At 42.0% G+C, this 26,946-nt stretch overlaps 1 protein-coding gene across 1 annotated transcript in view; it reads right to left on the bottom strand.

Annotated features, from left to right (window-relative positions):
* The window catches only part of LOC119918500 (protein bicaudal D homolog 1-like), a 61,504-nt gene that overhangs the window by 10,025 nt on the left and 24,533 nt on the right, over positions 1-26,946 (bottom strand). The window contains exons 4-9 of the mRNA XM_038739279.1: positions 21,518-21,822; positions 21,147-21,321; positions 16,974-17,501; positions 16,717-16,895; positions 9,586-9,940; positions 1,082-1,276 (exon numbers count right to left, since the gene is read on the bottom strand). Of these exons, the coding sequence (XP_038595207.1) occupies positions 1,082-1,276; positions 9,586-9,940; positions 16,717-16,895; positions 16,974-17,501; positions 21,147-21,321; positions 21,518-21,822 (1,737 nt within the window). The remainder of the gene's footprint in view (positions 1-1,081; positions 1,277-9,585; positions 9,941-16,716; positions 16,896-16,973; positions 17,502-21,146; positions 21,322-21,517; positions 21,823-26,946) is intronic.

Raw genomic sequence — 26,946 nt, 5'->3', positions numbered from 1 at the left:
TGTGGAGTACATGTAAAAACAAAAAACTAAGCAAAGCAGTAGTGTACAGGAGCTAGTAAAACCACGCTGGAAGCTGGGACTTTTATATCCTGTAAAGCCACATCTGGATGGATACTGCAATCAGCACCTCAAAAGACAACATGAGTTGACAGTTACTGACAGAGCACACACACAAGCAGCTTCCTCCCAACTGCCATAAACCTACTGAACTCTGAGATGGCCTCAGCATGATAAACTTTCTGGCATGTAATAATATATATGTGCAATACTGCTGGACACTGTGCAGTAATAATCTATGATGCTAGACACCTGTTCAACACTGAAGTTCATAAAACGTTCATAAAATATATGCTTTGTATCATGTTCACACCGATACCTGCAAATTACTGCTAACACAGCAGACAGACAGCTAGTAGCGAGAGCGCCGGCACCCACCTTGTCTCTCACACCTTTAATTACGCAATCATGATAACTGGTAAATCACCCCCCCACGTGAGATGCTTTCATGTGATTGGCTGAAATGAGGGAGACATCTAATTGGCTACAGATAATTCTCTGTTGAAAAAAATGCAGAAAAGTTTACAAACACAAGCAGTTTGTAAATCAAGAAATATTTGTGTGTGCATCAGAAATACATTTGAGTCTTATCCTGTGCATTTGTGAACCTTGTGTGCATTTCTTCTTTTTGAGACCGATCTAGCTCCATAACGCAAACAGCAATGCATAGTGCAGATGGTGAATGTCTATCAAAACTTTTCGTGAGAGTAAAACCTCTCAATTCAACTTGAAAGAAAGCATTACTGCAAAAAACTTTTGTAGGCACAATCACTTAAGAGGAAGTGATTATGTGAGTAACTGTTGCTCTCATGACACTATCAAAGTATTTATTTATTTGACCACCGGGCCGCTGCTGCTGTAGGTGAAACCAAGGTGAGACACACATTTTGAACAAAAAGTGCAGGGAGGCATCCAGTCGGCCCCTGTGGCCGGGCAGGCGGGCACTGCACAAGTAGTTTTTAAACAGATAAAAATGTTGGACCAACAAGCATACCCAAAACATTGCCACATGTGTGCATCTCACCTGTTTGTTAGCCTTGAGCACCAGTCTGAGGGTGGCTATCTGCTCTCGCTTGGTACTGAGCAGAGACTTGAGCTTCAGGATCTCCTCCATGCAGCTCTCTTTGTCCTTGTCCAGGAGAGGGGCCAGTTCCCTGGCAGCAGCTCTCTGTCTGGACAGCTGCAGAGACCTGTCTACTGCCCGCTGGAGGTGCTTCACCTTCACCAAATTGAGAGAAGACAGACAGACTATGAATAGGAAGGAAGAAGAGAAACAATAATATGCAACTGGAAAATCAAGATAAGAAATGAAAAGAAAAATACCATAGTTTTCTAAAGGTGTCATATTTTAGGTAAATGACCATGGACTTGCACTCGGCAAAAAGCAGCGCAAAAAGCAGCACACAGCACAGCGCAAGTGTCATTGCTAGTTTCCGACTGACGCAGTTGTCGCCCACATTGTGTACTTGCCTGCATTGTGTACTTGTGCGCGCCCATAGTTGTTACCGCCTTGCTATCTTGAGGCGGCAGAAAGCGATTCAACAACAAAAACCTGGTCTAAAGTCAATGGAGCATTATTCAGATAGTAAGATGCACCTGCATAGTTCTAGTTATGTGCACATTGCAGTTATATCTGCAGACTGATTGGATCTGGTCATAAAAATGAACACTCTGATTAATAGCGGATTGGGGAAATAGAGTGTTTCCCCATTAAGAAAGACAAAAGAAATCCGCACACAAAAAACAGCAGCAAAACTTCATTGATAATTTAACCTGACACGATGACAGAATTGGTCAGAATGCACTGACATCAGCCTCTCTAATGAAACTAAATCGTTAAAGAAAACACTATACATCAATACAGAAATCACCTGAAAGAGAGAGATCCATGACCACTTCATCATGGTTTATTATAATGCAGATGGTTTCATAGAGGAGAGGAGCATATATAACTTGGAGTAGTCTGTTTGTGACTTTTAACTCAGTCTCCCGAGTAATTCATACACTTCAGATGTAAACCACAGAACTGTATAGTAACATTGCTTCGTGATTAAATAAAGTTTTTATATCATGTCGACACTTCAGTCATACTCACACTTACTGTCTCGCTCATTCACATAAACTCTCTCTCTGCTGCAAGTTTGCGTCATACATACTTTATTTATTTATTTATTTGTATTTTATTATGGTTTTTATAATGTGCCATTCATGCGCCATTTAAGTAGCAAAGCACCAACGTACAAGCTTACCTGGATTTTGTACCGGATGAAGTGTTGAGGTCATTTTGAGCAATAACAGAGACATGCAGGCTCACATTGCTCCTCACCCACAAAGAACTAGGGGAGTACTCTTTGATAAGATCAAACAACTTGTTTTACCACTAAAAGGATTGCTTGACCAACCAGAGACTGTTAAAACACCAGCTTTAACACTAGACAGACTCTATTCACCATACCAAACTCTGCAAGAGATGAGATGTCTGTCATGATAATTTAATTAACAAACCACTCTGGAACAGTTATACTCTGCCTTTTCTTGAAATCTTTGTGTGAACCAAGATAACATCAAGCAGACACAGACAATAAAACTTTGAGAAACATTCTTTTTGGAGACACACTGGAGTCATATTGTTGTGAATAAACTGTATTACTGTTCTGTACTGTATTGCTCATCCAAATCCTGTGTTCTTATGGTGTAAGGTGAGCAAGTTAGAAGTAGAGTCTGACCGATTTATCGGCTGGCCAATATTATCGGCCGATATGAGCTAATTGCATTTAAATTGACATATGCATTTATAAACAGTAGATATATGGCTATTAAAAATGAAACAAAGAGTCAGGTCCTTCACTCATGTCATGATTGTTGCATAGTTTTCCCAACAGAGGGCGCTCTGCAGCTCCTCTATTAAGAACACTGCCTCAACACAAAAAACACACAAAAAAATTAAAGCTGCAAGCAGTGTTGGGCGGGCTCTTGCACGTGTAGCGTGTTGAGGTGTGAGGCGGCCACGTTGCAGATTCTGGAGCTCTGTCGTCCGCCGTGAATTTACCACGCGCTTTGGACGGCGCACAAAGGTGCTATAACTATAACTGCTATGACTATAACTGAATATTGGCATGTAGATGTATTTGGGGCATGACTGTTATCAAGAACGTAAAGTTTAGTGCAGATGTAAGCATGCAGAATGAAGTTGCAACAACTTCCTCTTTCATGACAAATCATCGATTTTGGATGCCACTCCACGGGCACGCCGTTTCACAAAAACTCACTATTCGTACAACTTTTAAAAATCAGTGGGATTAGACTAGACAGCAAAAATCTGAAGTAGGTCATACTAATTCTTTAGGAGGAGTGTGAAAATCATCCAAAAATTACCATAAAATTCTAAATGGCTGGCTTCCTGTTGGGTTTAGGGCATCACTCCAAGAGGCTATTTGGTATGTCTGATACATGTGCCACAGAAATTTGTTCATATAGGTGAAATGGTTTGTTAAAGAGGTAGTATTATGCTTTTTGGCTTTTCTCCTCTCCTTTATTGAGTTATATATCTTTTTTGTGCATGTAACAGGTTTGCAAAGTGAAAAAGCCCAAAGTCCAGCCCAAAGGGAGTTCCCATCTCCCACAGAAAACTCTGCTCTGAACTGCTTGAAAACAGCTGGTTTGTAGTCCAGCCCTTCACTTCCTTTACTTGTGACTTCACAATGAAAACGCGTCATAAAGCTTGCCAAGCAGCTGGTGGGGTCAGGCACGCCCTCAAACCAAGCTAGTCTGATCAGAGGCCCTTTGGCTCGACTCGCCTTTGTTTGGATTTCCATTGTAGAAATGTTGTACCTGTACCTGCTTCCAGGTACTTTTTTCATATCACCTCACCTCCGTGAGGTTCCAAGCGAGCTGAGTGATACTAAAATGTAACGTGAAAACATGACAGACTGCTGATTGGTCAGAGAGAATCGTCACTATTTTATTGTTGTTATTGTTTTTAAGTATAGTTATCTGTTGTCTGTTTTTATTGTTTTTGGCATATTCTGTTTTAGAAGGGTTTTATTCGGCTATTTATTATGCTTTTTATCTTATGCTGCTCTCTGTATCTGTATAGCACTTTGGGGCAGTAGTGACTGTTTGTAAACGTGCTATATAAATAAACTTTGACCTTGACCTTGACTATTCACTGCATCATCATTGCGTGCACCAGACAGAGAGCAGCAACAGAAAGTTTTATATTTTACAGTTTTCATATGGAATTTCATCACTAAATCCACTTCTGAGAAGTTTTGAGGTGAGAAATCAGCTGTGTAGATTTCAAATATTGACAGTTTTACGAGTAAGTAATGGCGGAACAAAAATCCATCCATCCATCGTCAACCGCTTATCCTGCGTACAGGGGGGCGCTGGAGCCAATCCCAGCTGGCATCGGGCGAAAGGCGGGGTACACCCTGGACAGGTCACCAGTCCATCGCAGGGCCACACATAGACGAACAACCACTCACACTCACACCTAAGGACAATTTAGTGTCACCAATTAACCTAGCCCGCATGTCTTTGGATGGTGGGAGGAAGCCGTAAATGGTGTAAACCTGCTGGAGTACCCGGAGAGAACCCACGCAGACACAGGGAGAACATGCAAACTCCACACAGAAAGGCCGGGGCAACTGGGGTTTGAACTTACGACCTTCTTGCTGTGAGGCGACAGTGCCAACCACTTGAGTTGAGGAGCTCAGCAAGTGGCTGCGGGGGAAGCCTGTGCCAACCCGCGGGAGGAGCGTGTGAGGCCGGCCAGCCGCCCGCTCAACGAGCCCTCTGCTCCCGCCGTCACACAGACTGCTGCAGCAACAACGGCAGAGGAAAACACAGCTGGAAGGTTTTCATACCGCTTATCTGTCTTTACATTCTGAGGAATGTTGAAACGTTTTAACTTGAAAAAGAGAAAGCTGTGTGGATCGCTGGTGTGTCGCATTGAACATTACGTCGCAGCAGCTGTGTGTGGCGTCTAACAGTGTTAGACCATTTCAGCAGGTGTGACACCCGCTAAATGTGTGTCACCATTTATAGTGATTTATTATAATGTTGATTTATTATGTATTATTTCCTTTTGATGTGTGTTTTGGGTGCTGCTACCCTTTCCTGCCAGCAGGGGGGGGCAGTTTCCTAAGGCTACACCTTTTGTCTTGTGGCCTTCTGAAAGGTTTGCAGTCTACTGAGAGAAGAAGCCAACGTAACACACTGCGTCCTCCTCACTGGTTACTATTAAAATCTTTCATCCTTTTAACAGGTGGGTGAAAACATGGAACTAGTAAATATTATAATATTAACGACTTTGCGCATTAACCACTTAATTTCCTGCTTTCTGAACACACTGTCTGCACCAATTTATGGTGGAAATGTCTATTTATATGAAGGGAAACAAAATTAAGTTTTTAATTTAATCAAATTCAAAATATAAAAATATAATAGAATATAATGCAGTAATCAGCTTTTGGACAATGCACATTTCTTTTTTCTATATTTCAGTTGCATTGCATGTTTTCCTATTGTGCATTGTTAGGGGCCGAGCACGTACCATGCTCGGTCCCTATTGAAACTGAAGGGATATTTTCTTTCTTTCTTTCTTTCTTTTTTCTGCAAAGTAACCACAATTTTAGGGGCCTAAACATACGCGAAAACTTTGCACAAAATTCAGACACGGTGAAAAATTTAGTTTCGCGTGTGGGAGTGGCAAAATGGCTTGCTAGCGCCCCCTACAGAGCAGCCCCCGACAAAGTTTCACCTACGCGTACGAAATTTCTGGGGTACGTGTATCATGTCACATACAAAAAAGCCTCTTTGAGCCATAGCCTAAACCAAACAGGAAGTCGGCAATTTTGGATTTAATTAAATTTTTTGAGATTTACACATTTTGTACTTTAACAAACTCCTCCTAGGGATCAAGTCCGACCAACTTCAAATTTGTGCAGTGCAGTCTTAACCCACTGATGATTAAAAGTTGTGCAAACTTGAGTTTTCGTGGAACACCGTGCCCGTGGAGCTCTATACTTTAACAAACTCCTCCTAGGGAATTAACCGGATAGACTTAAATTTTCTACTGTGCATTCTAAAGGCATTGGATGGAAGGGCGTGTCCGTGGGGTGGCGTCAAAGATCAAGTCTTCGCCACAACACAGGAAGTTGTTGTAACTTCAGTGTACATGCTCACATCTGCACAAAACTTTACGTGCTTGATAACTGTCCCGCCCTAAACACATCTACATGCCAATATTCATTTATAGTCACAGCAACAAGTGCTATGTAGCGTCAAAAAGGGGACACAGGGAGTGACGTATAACACTTTCATGCAGCGTCCGAAACGTGTAGCCAATTCACAGCGGCACCGGCAGAGCTCCAGAATGTGCAACGCAGCCGCCTCACACCCCAACACGCTGCAAGTGCGAGGGCCAGCCACGTTTTTCATTATCTTCTCACGGGTCACATTTTTCCTGATTTATGACAAGTGTTCACAACTTTCTGTTCTTTACGTCGCTGCCGCTGGACAACGCATCTGCACCACAACTCACTCCCTCCGTCTCTCTCTCTTTCTCTCTCCACAATGTCCGCTCGGAGAAGTAGCATGCATGCAACTCAGAAGAGAGCTCTGGTCTGGTGAATTTTAGTTATAAGAAAGGGAATTTTTGAACAAATGATAGCGAGGTAGAAGGATGAGAGCCACATGTTTAATAATGGCTTTTTGTGGAGCTTTTTCGTTCAGTGTGGCTCCGTCTGCAGCAGAACAGCTGCTCTACAGTGACGTCAAGTCGCATCAAATGAGTGTCCAGACTGATGTCGCATTTAAAAACATCCGATCTGTATCGGATTTGGACCACATATGGAAGTGGCCCAATTCCGAACTGGAAAAGATCAGATTCCATGTGACTTGGCTTGTTCACACTGTCATAAAAAGATCAGATCTGAGTCACATATGGGGGAAAAAATTGGATTTGGGTCACATAGCCTTAAAGTCTTCATACCATACAGAAGTAATCTTTATAATCTGTGTTTTATATTAACCTAGGTAGTCTTTCTCTTGTACGTTGTTCACTTAATCTTTCTTTTCTAGATTAGTAAAAGTTACTGTATGTATAGCAGCTAAGTAATTAAGATCCTAGCTAAAAGTATTATAGCCATTACATGTGGTGTTGAGTGTATCCATTTATCATGCTGAAACGTTAAAATCCTGCAATATGACCTGTGCAGTTATCCTTGCTTTAGTTTGTGCTTTCTTTCTTTCTTTCTTTATTAAGAGTATTAGAATTTACCACAAAAAGTAGTTAGGAATGCTACGAGAATTGTTTTAATGTGTTGATTTTCTCTATTGTTCAAATTAGTCTTATATTACTGTTAGGAATATCTAGGAATTAGGATACGTGTGCATTAACACTGCATGAAAAGCAGGATTTTCATCCCTGTAAACTGCCTTGAATCCCAGAATGGCTGGCAGTTATCGGCCGTTTACAGCGCTGCATGTTTGCATTCATCTGTGCTGAAAATCGTCGTATATGTACCCACACGAGCACGGGGGAGGGGTGTGGAGGTGTTAACGACTTTACTTACCATATGAATAGCAGCAGCAGAAGCAGCAGCAGCGCAACCTGACCTCTCAGTCATTGGATGAAACCAATAACATCACCAAATAATCACATGTGATCAGTCACTATTGGTCACCCTGGGCCTTTATAAATACAGGCTTGGGTAAACCCCTCCCTAATAATATTGATGATAATAAAAACGATCTTGTTTTATTAGCCTTCTTTCAGTCTGTTAAGGTCATCAGAAATTATGTTAAATAAACATAAGGATATTACTGTTCTGAAATGTTCAATGAGATACATATTTCCCGGTTATTAGGTAGGTAGGTTTATTGTCACAATATAACAAGTTATAGAGTGAAACTGTGTTTTGTAACTCCCTTCTGCTACATAGTAGACAATATACATTAATACAGAATCATACTATTATGATGTGTTGACGGTGACAGGAGATATGGTTGAACGTGCGTAATCTAGATATTCCTTACTTACAATAAAGTTTCTTTATAACAGAAAGAAACTAAGGAGGGGGCAATACTTGACCCCTTCCCTTCATGTCACGCCCCAAGAAACATCTGATAAAACCAGATATATTTCTTTGTTTGTTCTCTTAAGCTTTTGGAAACTCAACATACCGTCCGTGAGATCTCTTAAAATTCACTGTTTATTCTGTCCCAGAATGGGATATATTACTCTATACTTAATTTTATGTTATCTACCTTAGAAGATTTATTTTCATTTAAAGTTTCTTTATTCAGCTTAATTGCGTATATTTTTGATTAGGAAAGCAACCAGTATTTTTCCTTTTAAGTCTGTTGTATGTCCACCAATCTCACTTGGTATTAACTTAACTTAATTTTAAACAGCCAGTGGTTTTGTTAAAAGGATCAAAACAAGTACAGAATGTAAGAGTTACTATCAGACATCTGATGCTAAAGCAACGGAGCAGAAACTAGCTCAAGTCCACTGAAAACTGTCAACCACACAGTTTTGCCTAAACGGAAACACATTCATATAGTCTTCAATGGCTGCAGATAAGATGATTGACCACACACACTGTGCCCATTGCCCCTGTGGACCCACAAACCATGCACACAGGACTGCAGATGTTATAAAGTACTTTGAGCACTTTGTAAGGCAAGCAGAGCCTATAACAAGACCCCCTGGTAGTGTGGGGCATGCCAGGAGCCCCTCTGCATCTTCTTAGTGATGCCTTGCTTTGCTCAGAGGCATGCATCAGAAAAATGCCTAGGACATTTTCAAAAAAGTCTGCATTATTCCATTGTTCTAGGCACATTTTATTGAAAACCTGCAGATGGATGTTACACAAAGGGTTGGATAAACATGTTTTGAGTTCTAAAGCTGTTCAGTAATGATGTATAAGGTGTGATTTTCATTAATAAACAGAGAGAGAAATCTAATTTTCGTTTATGAAATTCTCTATTTTACATTTTTCACTCATACTTCCTTTATAAGCACATTACATGCATGATTATGTTAGCTTGGGGTCTTCTCCATAGATACCAAACACATCTCAATTACATATGGTTTATAAGCCCAAATCTACAAATAGAGAAAACGGACCAAAAATGGCTTAGGCCTAAATTTAGATTCAGAATAATCAGATTAAGTCTGTGACTAGTCTCCATTGTTATCACCATAACTTAGCGCCCACTGTTGCCAAATTCTTACAGTAAATGTTTATCATTCAAGTCCTTTTGTCTATATCTATTGACACTGACCTGTTGTATTTTGTTGTTGTTCATATAATCATTATCCCACTTGCAAATGTGGATTTGGATACACCCTAAAGGCACCTGCGCCATGCGCTTCATGCTGTGTGCTAATAAGAGAGAGAGAGAGAGCGGAGAGGAAGGAAATGGAGAAAATAAAATAGAGAAGAGGAAAAATAGGACAATTTGGGGGAAGTAGAATGAAATTCCACTGATACCAACATGAGAACTGCTTTTTACCTGGTCTCTGATGATGGCGTTGAGGTTGTAGATGTTCATGGGCTCCCTGCGCAGTTCACCAGCTGGCTCCAGGGCAAGTGATGATGATGATGATGATGAAGAAGAGGCACTGATGCTGGGTGAGCAGGTTGGAGGTGTGCAGGGTGGCAGGCTCTGCTCAGATGGCACCTGAAGTTCCCCAGATAAGAGCTCCTTGGATGGAGACTCTGAAGGGCTCTGAGACTCCCCAGGAGTTGAGGTTGTTGAAGCGACAGCGGCTAGCCGCCTGGCAAGACGTGGCGTGAGTAGAACTTTGCTGTTGTCTGAAGACATGGCTTTAAGACTGGCACTGATGCCCCTGAGCCCTCTACCTTGTCTAGAAGAAAAACAAAGTTAATTTAGTTGATTTTTTAGCCTGTCGAACCTTTAGGACCCTATTAACTATTTAAGTGCACGGTGTGAAGCGTGTTGTGCTGTTGCGTTTTAGGACGTGTCCAACTCCAGTTTCGCTAGTTTAATGGCGGAAAAAATGGTCAGTGCACCAGGCACATGGTTCAAAAGGGGTTGTACTTAGTCTGTGAATTAGTCATGGGTGTCTTTTGGGTGTATCATGCAATACACCAATTAGAGTGTCATCTCCCATTCCCTTTAAAACCAGGTGCGCTTGTATCTTGGTGCATTGCTATCTTAATGGCGGATGAATGACACTGATTGAATAGCAGACCCACAGCAGAGAGAGGGATTATGGACAAAAGTGTTGATGTGATATAAAAACTGTCTCTGATCGTGAAGCCTAATGTTACTCTGTGGTTTATCAGTGAAGTGTCTGAACTACACTGCAGACTGGAGCGTGTTAACAAAGAGACACTGTCTCCTCTATGAAACGTCTGGATCCTCACTGCGCAGCATTATTATAAACTATGATGAACTGGTGATGAGTCACATCGATCCCTACAGTGGTTTCATTAGTTTTTAAACACAAAATAATGAAACCACTGTAGAGCACTGTATTGCTGTATGAGTGTTTTCTTTAACAATTCACTTTCAAGATTAGAGAGGCTGCGGTCAGTCAATTTAAAAGTTTCCATGTGTGCAATAAAGTGACAGCAAATATTGTGGGGCATTTAACAAGCCAAACAAAAAACTTTAGTTATAAATGTGACATGAAAGGACAGAGGAAACTCTCCAGAGGACACAGAATTCAATGTTTCCTTTTTCAGCTTCTGAAATAATTTAGATGCTCTGAAGGAGCTCATTATCGATCAGGAGGATGGCTGCTTTACTCCAAACTGTTTTATTGTATGAATCTGGACTGTGTGTGAGACCTTTTGGATGTGAAGAAGAACAGAGAACATGAACTAACATTAGATTCTGACCAATCCTGTCGGCATGTCCTGAGATTTTAATAATCAATGAAGTTACGCTGCTGTGCCTTGTACATAAATGTGCACAGTGACTTTCTTACCATTGGAGAAATACGCCCCTAAAATAACAAAAAACAGTGAAATAGTGTGCCGTTGACTTTACACCTGTTTTTTTTTGGCCAACGGCGCTATTGCTTTCTGCTGCCTCAAGATAGCAATGTGCCAACAATTTGCCTTACCTAACCTCATTTTAGGTCCAACAGTCCCATAGGCACACACAAGCGCATTTGCAATTTAAACACCATGGGGGCTTCTCGTGAAATCACATCTGCGTCGGTTAGAAACTTGCAATGACACTTGCGCTGCGCTTTGCACCGAGTGCAAGATAGGGCCCTTTGTATCTAGTGCAGATTTCTACCTATTCTGGAGTTTGAAGCTAAGACCAGTTTCTCTACACATTTCTTATAGGCTGAAACTGAAAAACAAGTTCTGAAAGGTTGAAAACTTGACATCTAACAAAAAAGTTGTGCAAGATCGGAACTAACTTTTGAAGGCTTGCATTTATTCATGATGGAGGTGATGTTCAGCTTTTGAGGTCCTGGGAGATGATGATGCCCAGGAAGCAGGAGTCCACAGTGGCAACTGGGGAGTCATGCAGGATGAGGGTTGGGATGGGGCTGGGCTCTTTCTGAAGTCCACTGCCATCTCCACAGTGCTCCAGGTGGTTCTGGCTGCACCAGGACATCAGATGGTCGATCTCCCACCTGTAGGCGGACTCATCTTCACCAGAGATGAGCCCAATGAGAGTGGTGTCATCCGCAAACTTCCGGAGCTTGATGGACTGGTGACTGGAGGTGCAGCTGTTGTTGTACAGGGAGAGAGAAGAGGGTAAAGAACGCAACCTTGAGATGAACCGGTACTGATGGTCCTGGAGAGATGTTTTCCCATCTTCACATGCTGCTTCTTGTCCATCAGGAAGTTTGTGATCCACCTGCAGGTGGAGTCAGGCACATTCAGCTAGGAGAGCTTGTCCTGTAGCAGGGCCAGGAAGATGGTATTGAAAGCAGAGCTGAAATCCACAAACAGGATTCCTGGCGTAGGTCCAGGTGCTGGAGGATGAAGTGAAAGGCCATATTAACTGCATCATCTACTGACATGTTGTCACTGTAGGCAAACTGCAGGGGTTCCAGGACTGGGTCTGTGATGGACTTAAGGTGGGACAACACAAGGCACTCGAAAGACTTCATTACCACAGAGGTCAGGGCGACGTGTCTGTAGTCATTTAGTCCAGTGGTCCTTGTTTTGTTTTTTTTAGGGACAGGGATGATGGTGGAGGGTTTGAAGCAGGCTGCCACATGGCATGTTTCCAGTGAGGTGTTAAAAATGTCTATGAACACCAGAGATAGCTGATCAGCACAGTGCTTCAGGGTGGATGGGGAGACAGAGTCCGGCCCAGCTGCTTTGTGAGGTTTCTGCCTCCTGAACAGTCTGTTGACTCTGAGATGGAGAGAGGGGGAGGGGGTGGAGCTGGCCCCCTCTAAGAAGGGGTAGGGTGAAATGGTGGATTGGGCTGAAGATGAGTGGAGGAGTCTTGGGGGATGGTGTCCGATTGACTCTCTTAGCGGCAGTAGAACTGGTTCAGCTCATTTGCCAGGCAAGAGTCGTTGATGGAGTGGGGGACTCTCCAAACCCCTCTCTGTCTGAACCCCCTCCAGACAAAAGTGGTGTTATTTGCAGGGAACTGGTATTGTAGTCTCTGGGTACAGTCATTTAGCTTCTCGCACCTCCTTACTAAACCTGTACTTAATGCTGGTCTCCACTCCTAAATGCCTTCTGCTTTTCCAGCCTTAGCTGTCTGAGTTTGGCGGAGAACAAGGGTTTGTCATTATTATAACTCACCCTGGTCTGTGATGGTACACAGCTGTCCTTATAGAAACTGAAGTAAGATGTCACAGCATCACTAAACTCATCCAGATTGTTGGTAGCAGTCCTGAAAAAATCCCAGTCAGTACAGTCCAAACACGCCTGAAAATCGTCTACAGCTTCACTGGTCCACTGCTTTGATGCTTGTCCAGAGCTTTAATTTTTGCCTGTATACAGGATCAGGTGGACCATGACGTGATCTGAGTTACCCAAATCAATGTGGGGGATCGCATGATAGGCACTGCTTACTGCGGTGTAGCAGTGATCCAAATTGTTCTCCTCTCTGGTTGGACTAAACTGTCTGTATTTTGAGAGTTCTTGGCTGAGGTTTCCTTTGTCCACATAGCCACGTCTCCGTGAAGCACAGAACAGAAGATGAATATAAGACTCTGTTTTTACCCACCAGTAGCTTAAGTTCGTCCACTTGGCTGCACAACTCACGTTGGACAGAAATATTGCTAGTAGCATGGAGTCCATGCAATAACTCACAAGTGACCTTTCTTACCTCTCCTGCAGCGCTTGTAAATGTAAAAAATGCTCCGTACTTGTATAGCGCCTTTCTAGTCTTTTCGACCACTCAAAGCGCTTTTACACTACATCTGCATTCACCAGTCACACACATTCATACACTGAGCCTAAGTGCTCAAACGGAAACTAACATTCACACTCACTCATACACTGGCGGAATAGCCGCCAGGGGCAATTCGGGGTTCAGTATCTTGCCCAAGGACACTTCGACACGCAACCAGGGGGAGCCAGGGATTGAACCGCCGCCCTTCCGATTAACGGCCAACCCGCTCTACCTCCTGAGCCACAGCCGCCCAAACCCCGAACAGCGAACATGCCCCAAAAGTCCAATGATTCCACTGATGACACGAGAAAAGTGGGAAATAAATCCGCTGGAGTTGTTCCCCTCATAAAAGAACAGATCTAGACCGTACTCTGTGATGTTATTTACAGAAACCCAACAATTCCCACCAAGAGCAGCACTAGGCGACAGAGGCAAGGAAAAACTTCCTTTTAAGAGGCAGAACCTTCGAGCAGAACCATGGCTCGGGGTGGGCGGCATCGGCCTCGACTGGTTGGGTCGACGCCTGTTGCAGATTTCTTTCCACATCAATGCACTTCTTGGACGGGAACAGCCAGACAGCCCAGAGAGTCGTGTATCCTGTTTGCATATGCTGTACGCGTCAGTCATTGTCGGAGCAGTCTGTCAGTCCCTCCTATCCAGCAAATCTGACATGTGATTGGACAGTACTTGAGCAGAGAGCAAATAATTGCTTTTGCAGAATGCCCCTGCCTCTAGGATCATGGCTTTTTTTCTTCTTTTTTTGAGAGTCTCTGTTTCGGAGCTTGATTTTCAGATTGTGAGTTGAGTGTTTCAGACCAGCACTGCGAGATGCTACCACAAAACACGTGAGTCACAAGCTTGCAAATGTGTGGGCAGATCTCCGAAAAGTGGGTGTTGTAAACTCAGGTCTGACAGCACATGTATTGTAATAAAAATTCGCCCTTTTTCAAAAATCTTTCCTCAACATACGCTCAGTTTTCAGAACACCATTTACAAGGTTTCAAACCTGGTTAACATCTCATACACCATAAGATTTGCCATTTTGAACATAAAGTTTCAATATTTCAAAACCTTATTGCCAACATATGTGCACCAGTTTTCAGGTCATAATTTATAAGGTTTTAAACCCAGAAAACAGGAGAAGAGTGACAAATTTAAAACTCTCAAAATTTGTTGGCAAACACTGTAAAAAAGAATGCCACAGTTGTGAAGAATTAAAACTTAAATACAAAATAATTAGTGCTGGGCAAAAATGTAAACATTTTAATCACAATGAATCACGTGATTTTCTGCGATTAATCGCCTTGTTATGTGATGTGTACTGCTATACAAACAAAAGTGCAATAACATGTAGTTTGCACACACAAATAAGGCGCTTTTGACCAGCATTATTCCCTTTACACGGTAACAATAAAATATATTATACTTAAACATTGATCAATCAAATCAAATATAAAGCCAAAGCTATATGCCACCGCCAGGGCATTACCTTTTATCTACTTGTTAAAAGTTACCATCAGAGTCCAGAGCCACGATGATCATAACAGGCATCTTCTGAGCAACTGGTATATATATAAATCTGTTTTCTTGTTGTTTTTCTGAACAGGTATCAGCAGAAACATTTTTCTTTTATCAGGGAGCAGCATAAACAGTCTATGTTCAGTAGCAAGTGTCCCTGTTGGAGTGAGTGGCTGTTTACTAAATAGGACATCAACTGGATGGAATTCGCATGGCAGAGTATCCCCTCAAAACTAGATGTAGGCCTATCAGGTAAAGTTATGTAGCCTATAATTTTAACTTAAGTTAAACAGGCTACAGCTGTGTAGCACACAGAAGCCGTTGCCATGGTTACCCACCATAGAGCACCCGTCATGTACACGCAGAGAGCTTGTCTCCCTGTCTGTTCACCTGAGGAGCACAGAGCAACCCCGCGGGACCAAGTGACTACATTGCGATTTTAAGAACATTCCTAAGATCGACATCTTTGAAAGTACTAATCATCATATGCAGTGTGTAGCTATCAACTTCGCTATGGCATTTGTTTGCTTGTCTTGCCTTTGTTTATCTACTTCTCCCACATGCTGCATCCAACGTAGTCTGCCGAAGTCTCCCTCCACTGCTTGTTTGGGTGGATGATTTGCAGGCTGATCTCACCCCTTCTGTGACCCATGGTTTGACTGTATGTGTATTCAGAGCCAGTGAGCAACAGACAACTTTCAAAATAATAATAATAATAATAATAATAAAAAACACTAGTTTCGATCTTGCAAAACTTTTTTGTTAGATGTCAAGTTTTCACACTGACTTTCAACCTTTTTTTCAGTTTTGAAACATGCCATGATATCCATCCCATAATTCCACCACCTAATTGGTGTAGTTGTAAGATCTGCCAGCCAGTGGTATCCTACTATGGGTAGCCTTTAAACGTACTTTGTTGTCTGAAATAAATGATGGTCCACTTGAAGTCATAAAGAACTTTCAAATTACTTCTAGGCTGGATTATTGCAATTCCTTATTACCAGGCTGAATAAGTCACTTAAGTTAGTACTATCCAGCTGATCCAGAATTCTGCAGCCCATAAGATCCAGGAAAGCCCCCCAGGAAAAATCATATTTCTCCTGTTTTAGCTTATCTGCACTGGCTCCCTGTAAATTCCTGAATAGAATTTTAAATCTTATTGATCATAAGATGCCACCTCACCAAAGCCACAAGCTATAAGTTTTGGTCATGCCCATCCTTTGCCACAACTGCCCTTGGCTACTAGCTCAGAGACTCATTCTCTTGCTATGGCGACCAATGAATCCCCCTCATTTAAATGTTGGGTTAAGGAAATGTTTTTGATGATGCCAAGCTTCAACATAGGATAAAAAGATCCTTAGAGAAGTGTGTTAGGACTTGTTCAACTTTCGTCGAGTTTATTAATAGCTTATCCTCTAATAACACTGTACTGTACTGAATATAGAGTGAATGTTCAGCTATGAAGTAGCCAGTTGGAATTAATGTTACACAATGATCTCCATTTGTACACCTGAATATGTACTTTTTAAAATCTATTTTGTCTATTTTTATATCTTTAACTTTTTCTTTATTTATGTATTACTGTTTTTTCTATCGCTCTTTAAAAGATTGAAAAGTATAAATATATGTAATGTAATGTATGTATGATTTTGGTTGAATCTAGTATATTTGTTTTCTCAAATGGCCCCACAAATTGGGCCTTAATCACTGTAACTTTGAGAAATCATGCTCCATCTTTTAATGCTGCATGTGTCCTACTAATAAGAACAGTCAGACCTGTAGTAGTCCAGCATGACACGGTTGGGGGACTCATTGTTGCATAGACAGACGTGGTGGTACAGATGGGCAAGCTCCTCGCTCAGCATCACCAACTCTTCTTGAGCTGCATTCAATGCCCCCTGGCTCTCATTGGCTGCTGATTGAGCTGCCTGCAACTCCAACTCCATGCTAGAAATCTGAGAGGAGAGGAAATATTTTATCAATGTAACTATATCTCATTCTATTCTAACATACAGTCAGTATGACATGGTTACCTTATCCTGTCCCTCTCGCCAGCTCTTCTCCAATGAGGCGACCTGCCTCTCCAGCTTCTGGAGCTGACCGTTTCGCCTTGGCTTTTCCTCCATTTCTCCCTCTACACACTGAGCCAGTCTGTCATGGAGGGCTTTCACCTCTGCCTTAAGCTCCACCACCTCTGTCACAGCCACACGGTACTTGCACTGCAAGATCTCCAGACCTGGCGTCTGGTGTGAAAATAATTGTCCTTTGTTTAGTGTCTCACTCTTGTCCTCCACAGTTCTTCCATCCTCTTCAACCTCCTCTTCATCCTTGTCCAGCTCCATCAGGGCCTCAGGATTAAGATGAGAGGTGGCACTGGCATGTGCTTCCTGGTTTAGGTGGACCATGCCACTGGCCTGTGGATGGAGGCGGCGGAGGGCAATGACTTTCTGGCTAAGGCGGAGGACCTTCTCATGCTGCTTGGTCAGTGCCCCCTGGGTGTGTTGGAGCTGAGTCTGGGACTGCTGCAGGCTGGTCATCAGTGCTCCTTTCTCACGTTCAACCTGAAGGGGGCAGGAGCAAAGTTAGGTAGAAAGACAGCATACAGAATCTCACAAAAGTGAGTCCACCCCTCACATTTTTGTAAATATTTGATGATATCTTTTCATGTGACAATATTGAAGAAATTACACTTTGCTACAATGTAAAGTAGTGAGTGTACAGCTTGTATAACGGTATAAATTTGCTGTCCCCTCAAAGAACACATCACACAGCCATTAATGTCTAAACTGCTGGCAACAAAAATGAGTACACCCCTAAGCAGCAGCAGCAGCAGGTCCGGGCTAATGTAGCGTTAGCGGGCTGCCCTGCCTGCATCACTATAGGCTAGTAAACAAATCACTCCACATTCGCTATGTACAGTTACATCCTTTCCTGCAGACTAAATAAACACTTTGACATAATACCGGTGGTACACAGGATAATAATATGGGTGGCGTTAGATGGTGGTGAAGAAGTGGAAAGCAATACAACTTTGCAGCGGATAACAATTGGAACTGCTTGGCATTAGCCAGCAAGTTAACTTTATTCTCTCCGTGACTCCAGCCTTTCTGATGTTCACTGTGTTTTCACTTGATATCATCGGCATCTCATTTAGTCTGATGGGCTTCAGCACATAAAACTTTATTGTTGTTTTGTATGCTTACGTGGAGTTTATTTTGGGAGTCTGTGTTGTGCTGGGGGCTGGTTGTTTTGTGGTATTAATGGACTGCATGTCGTTAGCTGTGGGGCTGTTGCTGTGGTCGGAGAGAGGCTCAGGAGCACGCACAGGGCTACATCCTGACCCGGTGTTCTCATATTATTAGCTGAAAAGCGGTGATGCAAGCAACAGAGAAAACAGGCATGTGCTTCATTTCTAAGTGAGGTTACAGCCCATTTGATTTTTTTAAACTACATATAGCTAATTTAAAAGCTTGTATGGAGCTCGTCTTCCCTTAGTGAAAGATATTCATAAGCAGGGGTAAACTCAACTCTGTCAGAACCTTTACTGTCATACTTAACTCTCTGTCCCATTTTTCTTCTGTGTTTTTTTTATAATGTTGCGTATTACTTTGTTTTTCTTAAATGAAAATGCAGGCTGCATGTCCTACATCTTGAAATATTTCCTAAACTAGACAGGAGCAGAAGCAGCCATTAAACCTACCCATTTACCAGAGTGTGGTTGACATTGTAGGGTGTCAGCTGAGGTGGGACAGGTGGGACATAAGATAATTGACGATGCACAAGAACAAGAGGAGGAGATTTTTAACACTATTTAAAGAAATAGGAAATACTGAAATATATAAGCGGTGTGTCTGGGGGTCCTCCCTGCCGCCCACCCTGAGCCATGGTTCTGCTCGATGTTTCTGCCTCTTAAAAGGAAGTTTTTCCTTGCCTCTGTCGCCTAGTGCTGCTCTTGGTGGGAACTGTTGGGCTTCTGTAAATAGCATCATAGAGTACGGTCTAGACCTGCTCTTTTATGAAAAGCGCTGTGAGATAACTGTTGTTGTGATTTGGCGCTATATAAATAAAAGAACTTATGCACTGTTTGTGGGCAGCCTTTTAAAAATACAACCTGATGACTTTAGAAGATAATGGTGTATGATAAGAACATTCCAAGGGGCCAATGGCCTGAGGAAAGCCTGTTTGAGTATTCCGTTGGTGTCTGCCTACAATGTCTAAAAATATATCTGTCCCTGGAATGAACTCCCGTTAATGATGTGGTTAATGAAGCTCAGGTAACAATAAAGATAACATAATATTTTTAAGGAAAACATAGGAACCATGGAAACCAGAAAATAATGGAGTAAAATATTAGAACGATGCTCAAATTTCCCATTGGGTGGTGCCTGAGGGAACTAACAGGAATAAATTACCAGTAGAACCATCAGAATGCTACGATCAGAGATGGGGACATGAGTTTGAGACTCGGACTCGAGTCGCACTTAAGTTTCACACAGTGACTTCAGACTTGACTCAGACTCAAGGTGCAGGACTTGTGAACAATGTTTATTTTTAGGAAGTGTCTCATGAGCTTGATGTTATTCCCTCCACGTGTTACCTATAACCTACCTACGTAACATATACAACGGATCTGTTGTGCACGGCTACATGTGAGAGAGGACAACAAACATCGGGGGCTACTGCGCCATTCATCATAAACTTTGGCTTTAAAACTTCATACAAGGCCCAAACAAAAGAAGCGCTGAACGCAAAATTGGTTAGTAACTTGAGATAAGTGAACATGTTAAGCTCAGCATTGGCCATCTAACGTTAGCTTGCTTCTTGCCCGAAACAAGGGGGCATTTCCCTTTTGGCCCGGTTCGTTTGGTAATATGTGAACACAACAATCACACTCTGAACCGGAACAAAACAACCGAGTCGAGATCGCCTAGAAGAGGCGGTCTCGGCTCGATTCCATATGAACCCTGGAGCGGTTCGTTTGCAGTGACAACACAGCCGGCCCATGAACCGGAACAAATTATGTGTTGCCTATGGCAACCGACGCCAACAGATCGCTTTTCAACAGCTTCGGCAGCATATTTTGCTAATTTGTTGCGATATGTTGTTGTGGTTGTATTATGTAGGCCTAGGCTTACTGCCGTCGGCACTGCTCGACGGAGGATTCACAACCTCTCTCTTTCATTTTATCACTGACCCTCTTGTTAGACTGCAGTGTTCTTGTGTGTGGTGTGCAACATCCGGGAGATGTGTTCCGACCAAACATCTGTTTCACCACTTTGCAGTGCCATGTCCATCCACGATTCATTTTGTGTTACTGTTGTCATGATGATGTCCCCCAATGGAATGCGCGATCTGCACACATGAGGTAGTGACGTAATGGCGTAAGGAAAGCCCTGAAGGGTGTGCGATTTGGGCCGCTTTACAACAGTGCAGTGTGAACACAAGTGATGTATTACACTGATTCGGAACAAAGTATCTGTTCCGGAACAAAAAAAATCGATCCAGGTGTGAAAGCACCCTTACAGTAGTTAATAAGCTGTCATTAATTGCATTGCACATCACATGGTTGTGCTGTGTAAGTGAAAAACAGGTTACAGTTACAGAATCCCTTATAGACATGCACTGTTTTAAGCAGCCTGGATTAAACGCAGCAGGTGAAATTATAACCATGAGTGACTTGAAACTTGACTTGGACTCTGAGCACCTCTGTACTTTTTAATTCATTGTAGCCAGAGAGGCCTGCTATGACTTAGTCAGGTTTTGTCTTGTTTTGACAATAAATTCTGTTGCATCAATCTCTGACTGACTCCAGTGACTCCTTTAGGACTCCAAGTGCTGTCTTCCACCAATATTTGTTAATGCTGAGGACAGGTTTAGGCTTTAAGCTGGCCTAAGTCTAGACGAAATTGCAGTCATTTAGGAAATATGCTTATTTACCTTGAGATCAACTTGAGACATTCAATATCAATCTCATGTGCATTAACAAAACAATGTCCCAGAACAGTGACCTCTCATTTGACAAACAAGTCACAATCCAGCCCAAGCTCTTCAGGTTCTAAGTAAAGCAAATCAGCAATCAGTACATCATCAGTATGTTGTTTATTCCATTTCATATTGTGCTCATGCTCCCATTTTGAATTAAGTCCCTAATGCTGGTTTTCTTCAAGTAAATAACGTGTACAATGTTAATCAGAGAGCAGACTCACCGTTACCAGCAGCTGCTTGAGCTTCTTAATCTCTGTCAGATTCAGCTCACTGAAGAGGTCTGATGTCATCTGTCCCTCAGCTTTCCGACCTGGCTCTCTGCACTCTCCATTAGCCCTGAGCACTGACCCTGCAGCTGTCCCTGCTCCAGTGCCCCCCTGGAGGTGGCCGTTACACCTGACAGACCAGAGTAGAGTACAACATCTTTAAAATTCAGGAGATCCACTTTGCTTTCCACATGGCAAGTATAGAAAATTAGAGAAACGTTTATAACGAGAACAATAAAAAACAAGTACATGGCCAACACTAATTATTACTAACTAAAATCAAAGATATCTTCTTTCCACATTGGTTTCATGTGTGCAATATCCACCTTGATGACTCTTCTACGTTTGGGGAGAGCAGAGTGGTTGGGGTGGCGTTTCCACTAGGTGGGGCTGAGGTGAATGTCAGGTGGGCACTACCAGTGTAGGCGACATCACACATGCTGAGGTGGTGGACCAGCTCCCTGCGCAGGTGGTTCTTCTGCTCACGCTCGCTCTTCAGAGACTCCAGTGCCTCCTCGAGCTGGGAGTCTGAGATGTCCTTCAAACGCAGTGCATCCTGTAACTGGCTGTTTAGGAGCTCTGACTCCTCCTCAAGAACCTTGATCTCATGCTTCAGGCCTTCATATTCCACCTAAATCAGGAGATGGGCAACAAATAGATTAAAATCAAAAGATTGGCAAGCCAATGTACTGTATCACTGATGTAATAGAAGTTCCTACTCCATATGTAAAGTCACTATGAGGTTAGTATCAAAGGCTTCCTGTAGAGCTTTCTTGTTAACAAATTAAGTTTGTGTTGTTTGTTTACATTTTAAACTGGGCATAGTTTTCATCAAGGGCATCACTTCGTGTTGTGAGGATAGGGGTGTAATGATACACTTAGCTCACAAGACTTGATGATGTACAATGAATTTTTGCAGTCAAATCATTTCAAAGTGATTTTCACATATATTGCCTTACTCAGTTTAATTATTTATTAAACAATAAGCTGTGCTCTCTGCTGTCACTGTTCCAAAATCAATTCGCCAACAAAAACAAACAAACAAAGAAAAAATATGTGCTCCACATACCAACAAAACAAGGGCCCTGTTTCAGAAAGCGGGTTTAGTGAAAACTCTGAGTAAGTTGAGCCCGAGATGAGGGAAACTCTGGGTTTTCGGTTTCAGAGAGCAAAATCAGATAAACTCTAGGTCTGTAACCCCGGCAACTTACGCTGTGAACCTAACCTGCTCAGGAGGAGGTTTACTTCAACTAACGCTGAGTTTCTCTCTGACTCCTCCCCTCCTGCGGAGCCTGAAGCGGCTGTCTGACATTTCCTCATTCAGACTGTCCATATTAAAGCACATATTGGAACACAGTTACGTCTTTAGAAACATCGAAATCACGGTTAAATAGGCTGTTTTTGTTTTTTTTTACCCAAACATGATCTTGAACATGACCGCTTTTATGATTAATCTGTCATCGATGTATGGACAGAGAGTTATCTTTGGACATCGTGGATTTATCCTCAGCACAGAATAAAATCTATAAACTAACACAGTGACTCTGTGGACATTAAGGCAAAAAACTTACTGTGCGCTACAGCGCTGCAGTAATCACTGTATAAAACTGATCAATGAACACTAACCTTTCATACTGTAGTCGCACAGATTGAACATTCCCATCGTAGTTATCAGCTGGATATGATGTGAATATTTCTGAGTGAGGATGACTGTGGTGCAGCTGAAACAAATACGTGTAGTTTAAAAGTCTGAATGTGTTTTGACAACATTTCATAAAATACGAAATGAGCAAGATTTAATTAATGGAACATAGACGTCTAAAACTTCACAGTCAGTTTGAACCTAAACACATTTTACATTGCAAAAAAAAATCATTAATAGACCTACTAAGTCGGACTGTCACTTTACAATCATAGGTCCATGAGGAATATAAACTGTGTCTAATCTGTTCGATTAATATTTTCATCTTCAGTTATTGCCACCGGCATTTAGTCCCGTCAGGTTCCAGCTGAATAAACAGGCCTGTAGCTATTTAAAATGAATAACAGGCTGGAGGAGAATTCCAGCTCTATATCATTCATTAAGGAAATTCCAGTCTGGTAAATAATGAATGAGCAACGCTGAATAAAATGTAATGTTGTTAAAGTATCGATCCTCCACTACTACGTTTTAGAGCAAATCATGGTCCGCGTTGGCAGCATTCATATTTCTAGCTCCACCCGATTAAAATGGAGGCTCTGCCTTTATTTACCCGTTGCCATGGTGAATCGTAGTATCGGAGCTCCCTTGATGATGGCTTTTTTTCATCCCCACGCACGCGCTTCCATCAGGCTCAACATACTCTGAGTTGACTGAACTTATTCTGATCGGCCTTTCTGGAACGGAGTTTAGCTCAGATTTCGTCAACCCAGAGTTCTTTCTGAAACAAGGCCCAGGTATCAGGAGTGTGTGTATGTTTATGTGTGTCTGTGTGTGTACGCATCTGTGTTTGTATGGGTATGTTTAATCTAGACTAGGTCATATTTGCAGGACAAACTATGTGTACTCAAATCTCAATAGCTCATCTCAAACCACAGTAGCAAAAGAATAAAGACCTACTCCAAATAGTAACTTTGCAAAAAACATGTCCTTTAAATAACATCTGATGACTTGAGTGAGTGAGTGAGTGAGTGAGTGAGTGAGTGAGAGAGAGACGTACTACTTGATCTATAAAAGAACTTTGCTACTGAGAAGCTATTTGATTCAGAATACAGCGCTACACCACCAGCTACTGAGAAATAAATAACTAGTAAACATATAACTAGTTAAACTAGTAACAGTGCTACTTGTAGCATCTGATTTTCGTTTGGCCTGATGGGCTTCAGCACATAAAACTTTGTTGTTGTTTTTTATCTTTACATGGAGTTTGTGTTGGAGTCTGTGTTGTGCTGGGAGCCGGTCGCTTTTTGGTGTTAGTGGAATCCATTTTGTAAGCTTCTGTGTGTACAGTTCAGAATCAGTAGGCAAGAGGCTTGGGAGTGCGCATACAGAAAAATCCACCCGATTTCTTCACATAGGACGCAGCATAGTGGCAAGTCATGTAATGAATGATGCTGTTACATTGTGGATACACTATACTAAAATGAATTTGTATTATTATTCGCTCATCCACTCACTAGTAGTATAGTATAGTATTATTACTATAGTAGTATTAAGTTCTTAGGATACTCGAATCCACACGAAAATTTGCACACACCTCAGGTCTGGTGGGAAATGTTCTGCAGTGATTGGGGTTGGCCATGGCCAGGGGGCTCAATAGCGCCCCTAAACAAACACTATGTTTTTGACAAAGTTTCTTTGATCTTCATGAGATGTGGCGGAATTATTGCTCTTATTATAAAGACCAAATTTTTGCTTTTTTATAGGTTTTCTCAACATGAACACAGGTGTTTTGCACTTCCTGCGTCATTGTCAATTTTTTAAACAGATATTTGAGGCCTTTAAGATGCTCAAATAGCCACAAAACTTTGCAGAGTCTCAAACTGGTAATGTTTCAATTTGATGTCATTTTTAAGATTGAGGGTTGCACATCGGCTCTATAGCACCCCCTAAAACCTTTTAAGCTGTCACATGGCTAGGGATAGTCAAACCCTCATGAGACTTGGCACACTCCTCAGAGGGGTTGTTTTGTATTGGCTGATATGGTTTGTTGGCGTGGTTGTGGAAAATTGGCTCAATAGCGCCCCCTACAAAATTTCAACAAAGCAGTCTCTGCTGTACATTTTACCTAGCTGTACGAAATGTGAGAAACCGATGTATCATCTCTAGACTTAGAAATAAGTCTCTTGGAGCCATATCCTAAAGCCGACAGCAAGTCGGCCATTTTGAATTATTTGCAAAATTTTACCCCGTTTACACTCTCCGTACTTTAACTCCTCCTAGAGCTTTAACCTAATCGACTTCAAATGCGGGCAGTGCAATCTTAAGAGCCTCGTGATGTTAAATTGCAAAGCGTTTTTTGATTGCTAAAATGCCATGGCCATGGCACGGCTTTGAATTTTGAAGTAAATAAAAAAACTAATAAACTAGTATTTCATTGTCTTAGGAGACTTGAATCCACACGAAAATTTGCACACACCTCCAGTCTGGTGGGAAATCCAATGTTCTGCAATGATTGTGGGCAGGCAAGGCCAGTTCAATAGCGCCCCTCAACAAACAATATGTTTTGGAAAAAGTTTCTTTGAACTTCATGAGATTTGGTAGGATTATTGCTCTTCTCTTATTACAAAGACCAGATTTCTGCTTTTTTATGAGATTTTGCTCAACAGGAGGTCAGCCATTTTGCACTTCCTTTATCATCTTCAATATTTTTTACAGGTGTTTGAGGTCTTTAGGATGCCCAAAGAACAATAAAATTTGCAGTCAGACTCGAACTGGTAATGTTTCGATTTGATATCATTTTTGGAATTGGGGGTCGCACGTGGGCTCTATAGTGCCCCCTAAAGGCTTTTTAGCTTTCACATGGCTGGGGATGCTTAAAACTTCACAAAACTTGGCACGCATGTCAGAAGGGGTGTTCTTTGTTGTCTAATATCGTTGCACAGCATGGTTGTCATAAAATTACCCAGTAGCGCCTCCTACAAAATTTCAATGAAGCAGCCCTCCTGTACGAAATGTGGAGGGCTGATGTATTATCTGAAGACTAAAAAATAACCCTTTTGGAGCCATACACTAAACCCAACAGGAAGTCGAACATTTTTAATTGAATATGAAATTTGTCACTATTTACACACTCTGTACTCTGTACTCCTCCTAGAGCTTTAACCCGATTGACTTCAAATGTGGGCAGTGCAATGTTAAAGGTTCAGTGTATAAGTTACATATACCAACTAATATGAAAGTTGTTATTTCCAAGTTGCCTTTCAAGCTAAGAGAACGGTGGAGAGCCAAAGCTCATGACATTTGGGAAGCCTCTAATGACAGAGCTTATTTCTCAGACATGGTCGTATTTCTTGAGAGACATGTAAGAATTCTGTCACACCCAATTTTTGGAGACACTGAAGGTGCAAGCCTACCACAAAGGGCTGCTGGCATAAACACTTGAAACAAGTTTAAGCTACAGTCAAAGAGCAGAATGAAAGGAAGCAGTTTTGCCACTACAGTGACTGAAGTGGATTATGATGAAAACAAAACCACAGCAAATTGCCCCAAGAAAAAGAGCTCGTCTTGTCATTGCTGTGCACGTGCTCATCCTTTAGAGAAATGCCAACAATTTAAAGGTAAGAAGCACAGAGACAAGATAATTTTTCTAAAGGAGAAAGGCATTTGTTTTGGATGCTTGTGTATGTGACACATAAGTAGGGAGTGTGATAATCGCTTGACTTGTGAAGTTTGTGATTAACAGCATCCCACTGTGCTCCATATCAGGAAAACTAATGTGGAGTTAGAACAAACTCATGAGTCACCTGGAGTTATACCATCGACATAGACATGTGGACATCCAGGGGCCAGAAAGGACAGAGGTACAGGTCATGTCCACGAAAGGAAGCATCATCGTACAGACGTATGCATTTTTGGATACCGGTAGTTCAGCTACATTCTGTTCAGAAAAGCTGATTTCAATTCAATTCAATTCAATTTTATTTATATAGTGCCAAATCACAACAACAGTTATCTCACAGCGCTTTTCATAAAAGAGCAGGTCTAGACCGTACTCTATGATGCTATTTACAGAAGCCCAACAGTTCCCACCAAGAGCAAGCACTAGGCGACAGA

The sequence above is a fragment of the Micropterus salmoides genome, unplaced genomic scaffold, assembly GCF_014851395.1.
Source record: "Micropterus salmoides isolate LMB-PRFRI ecotype aquatic unplaced genomic scaffold, ASM1485139v1 Ms_hic_scaffold_23, whole genome shotgun sequence".
Lineage (NCBI taxonomy): Eukaryota > Metazoa > Chordata > Actinopteri > Centrarchiformes > Centrarchidae > Micropterus > Micropterus salmoides.
The sequence above is the reverse complement of the archived record's forward strand: the minus strand, read 5'-3'. Positions and strand labels throughout refer to the sequence as shown.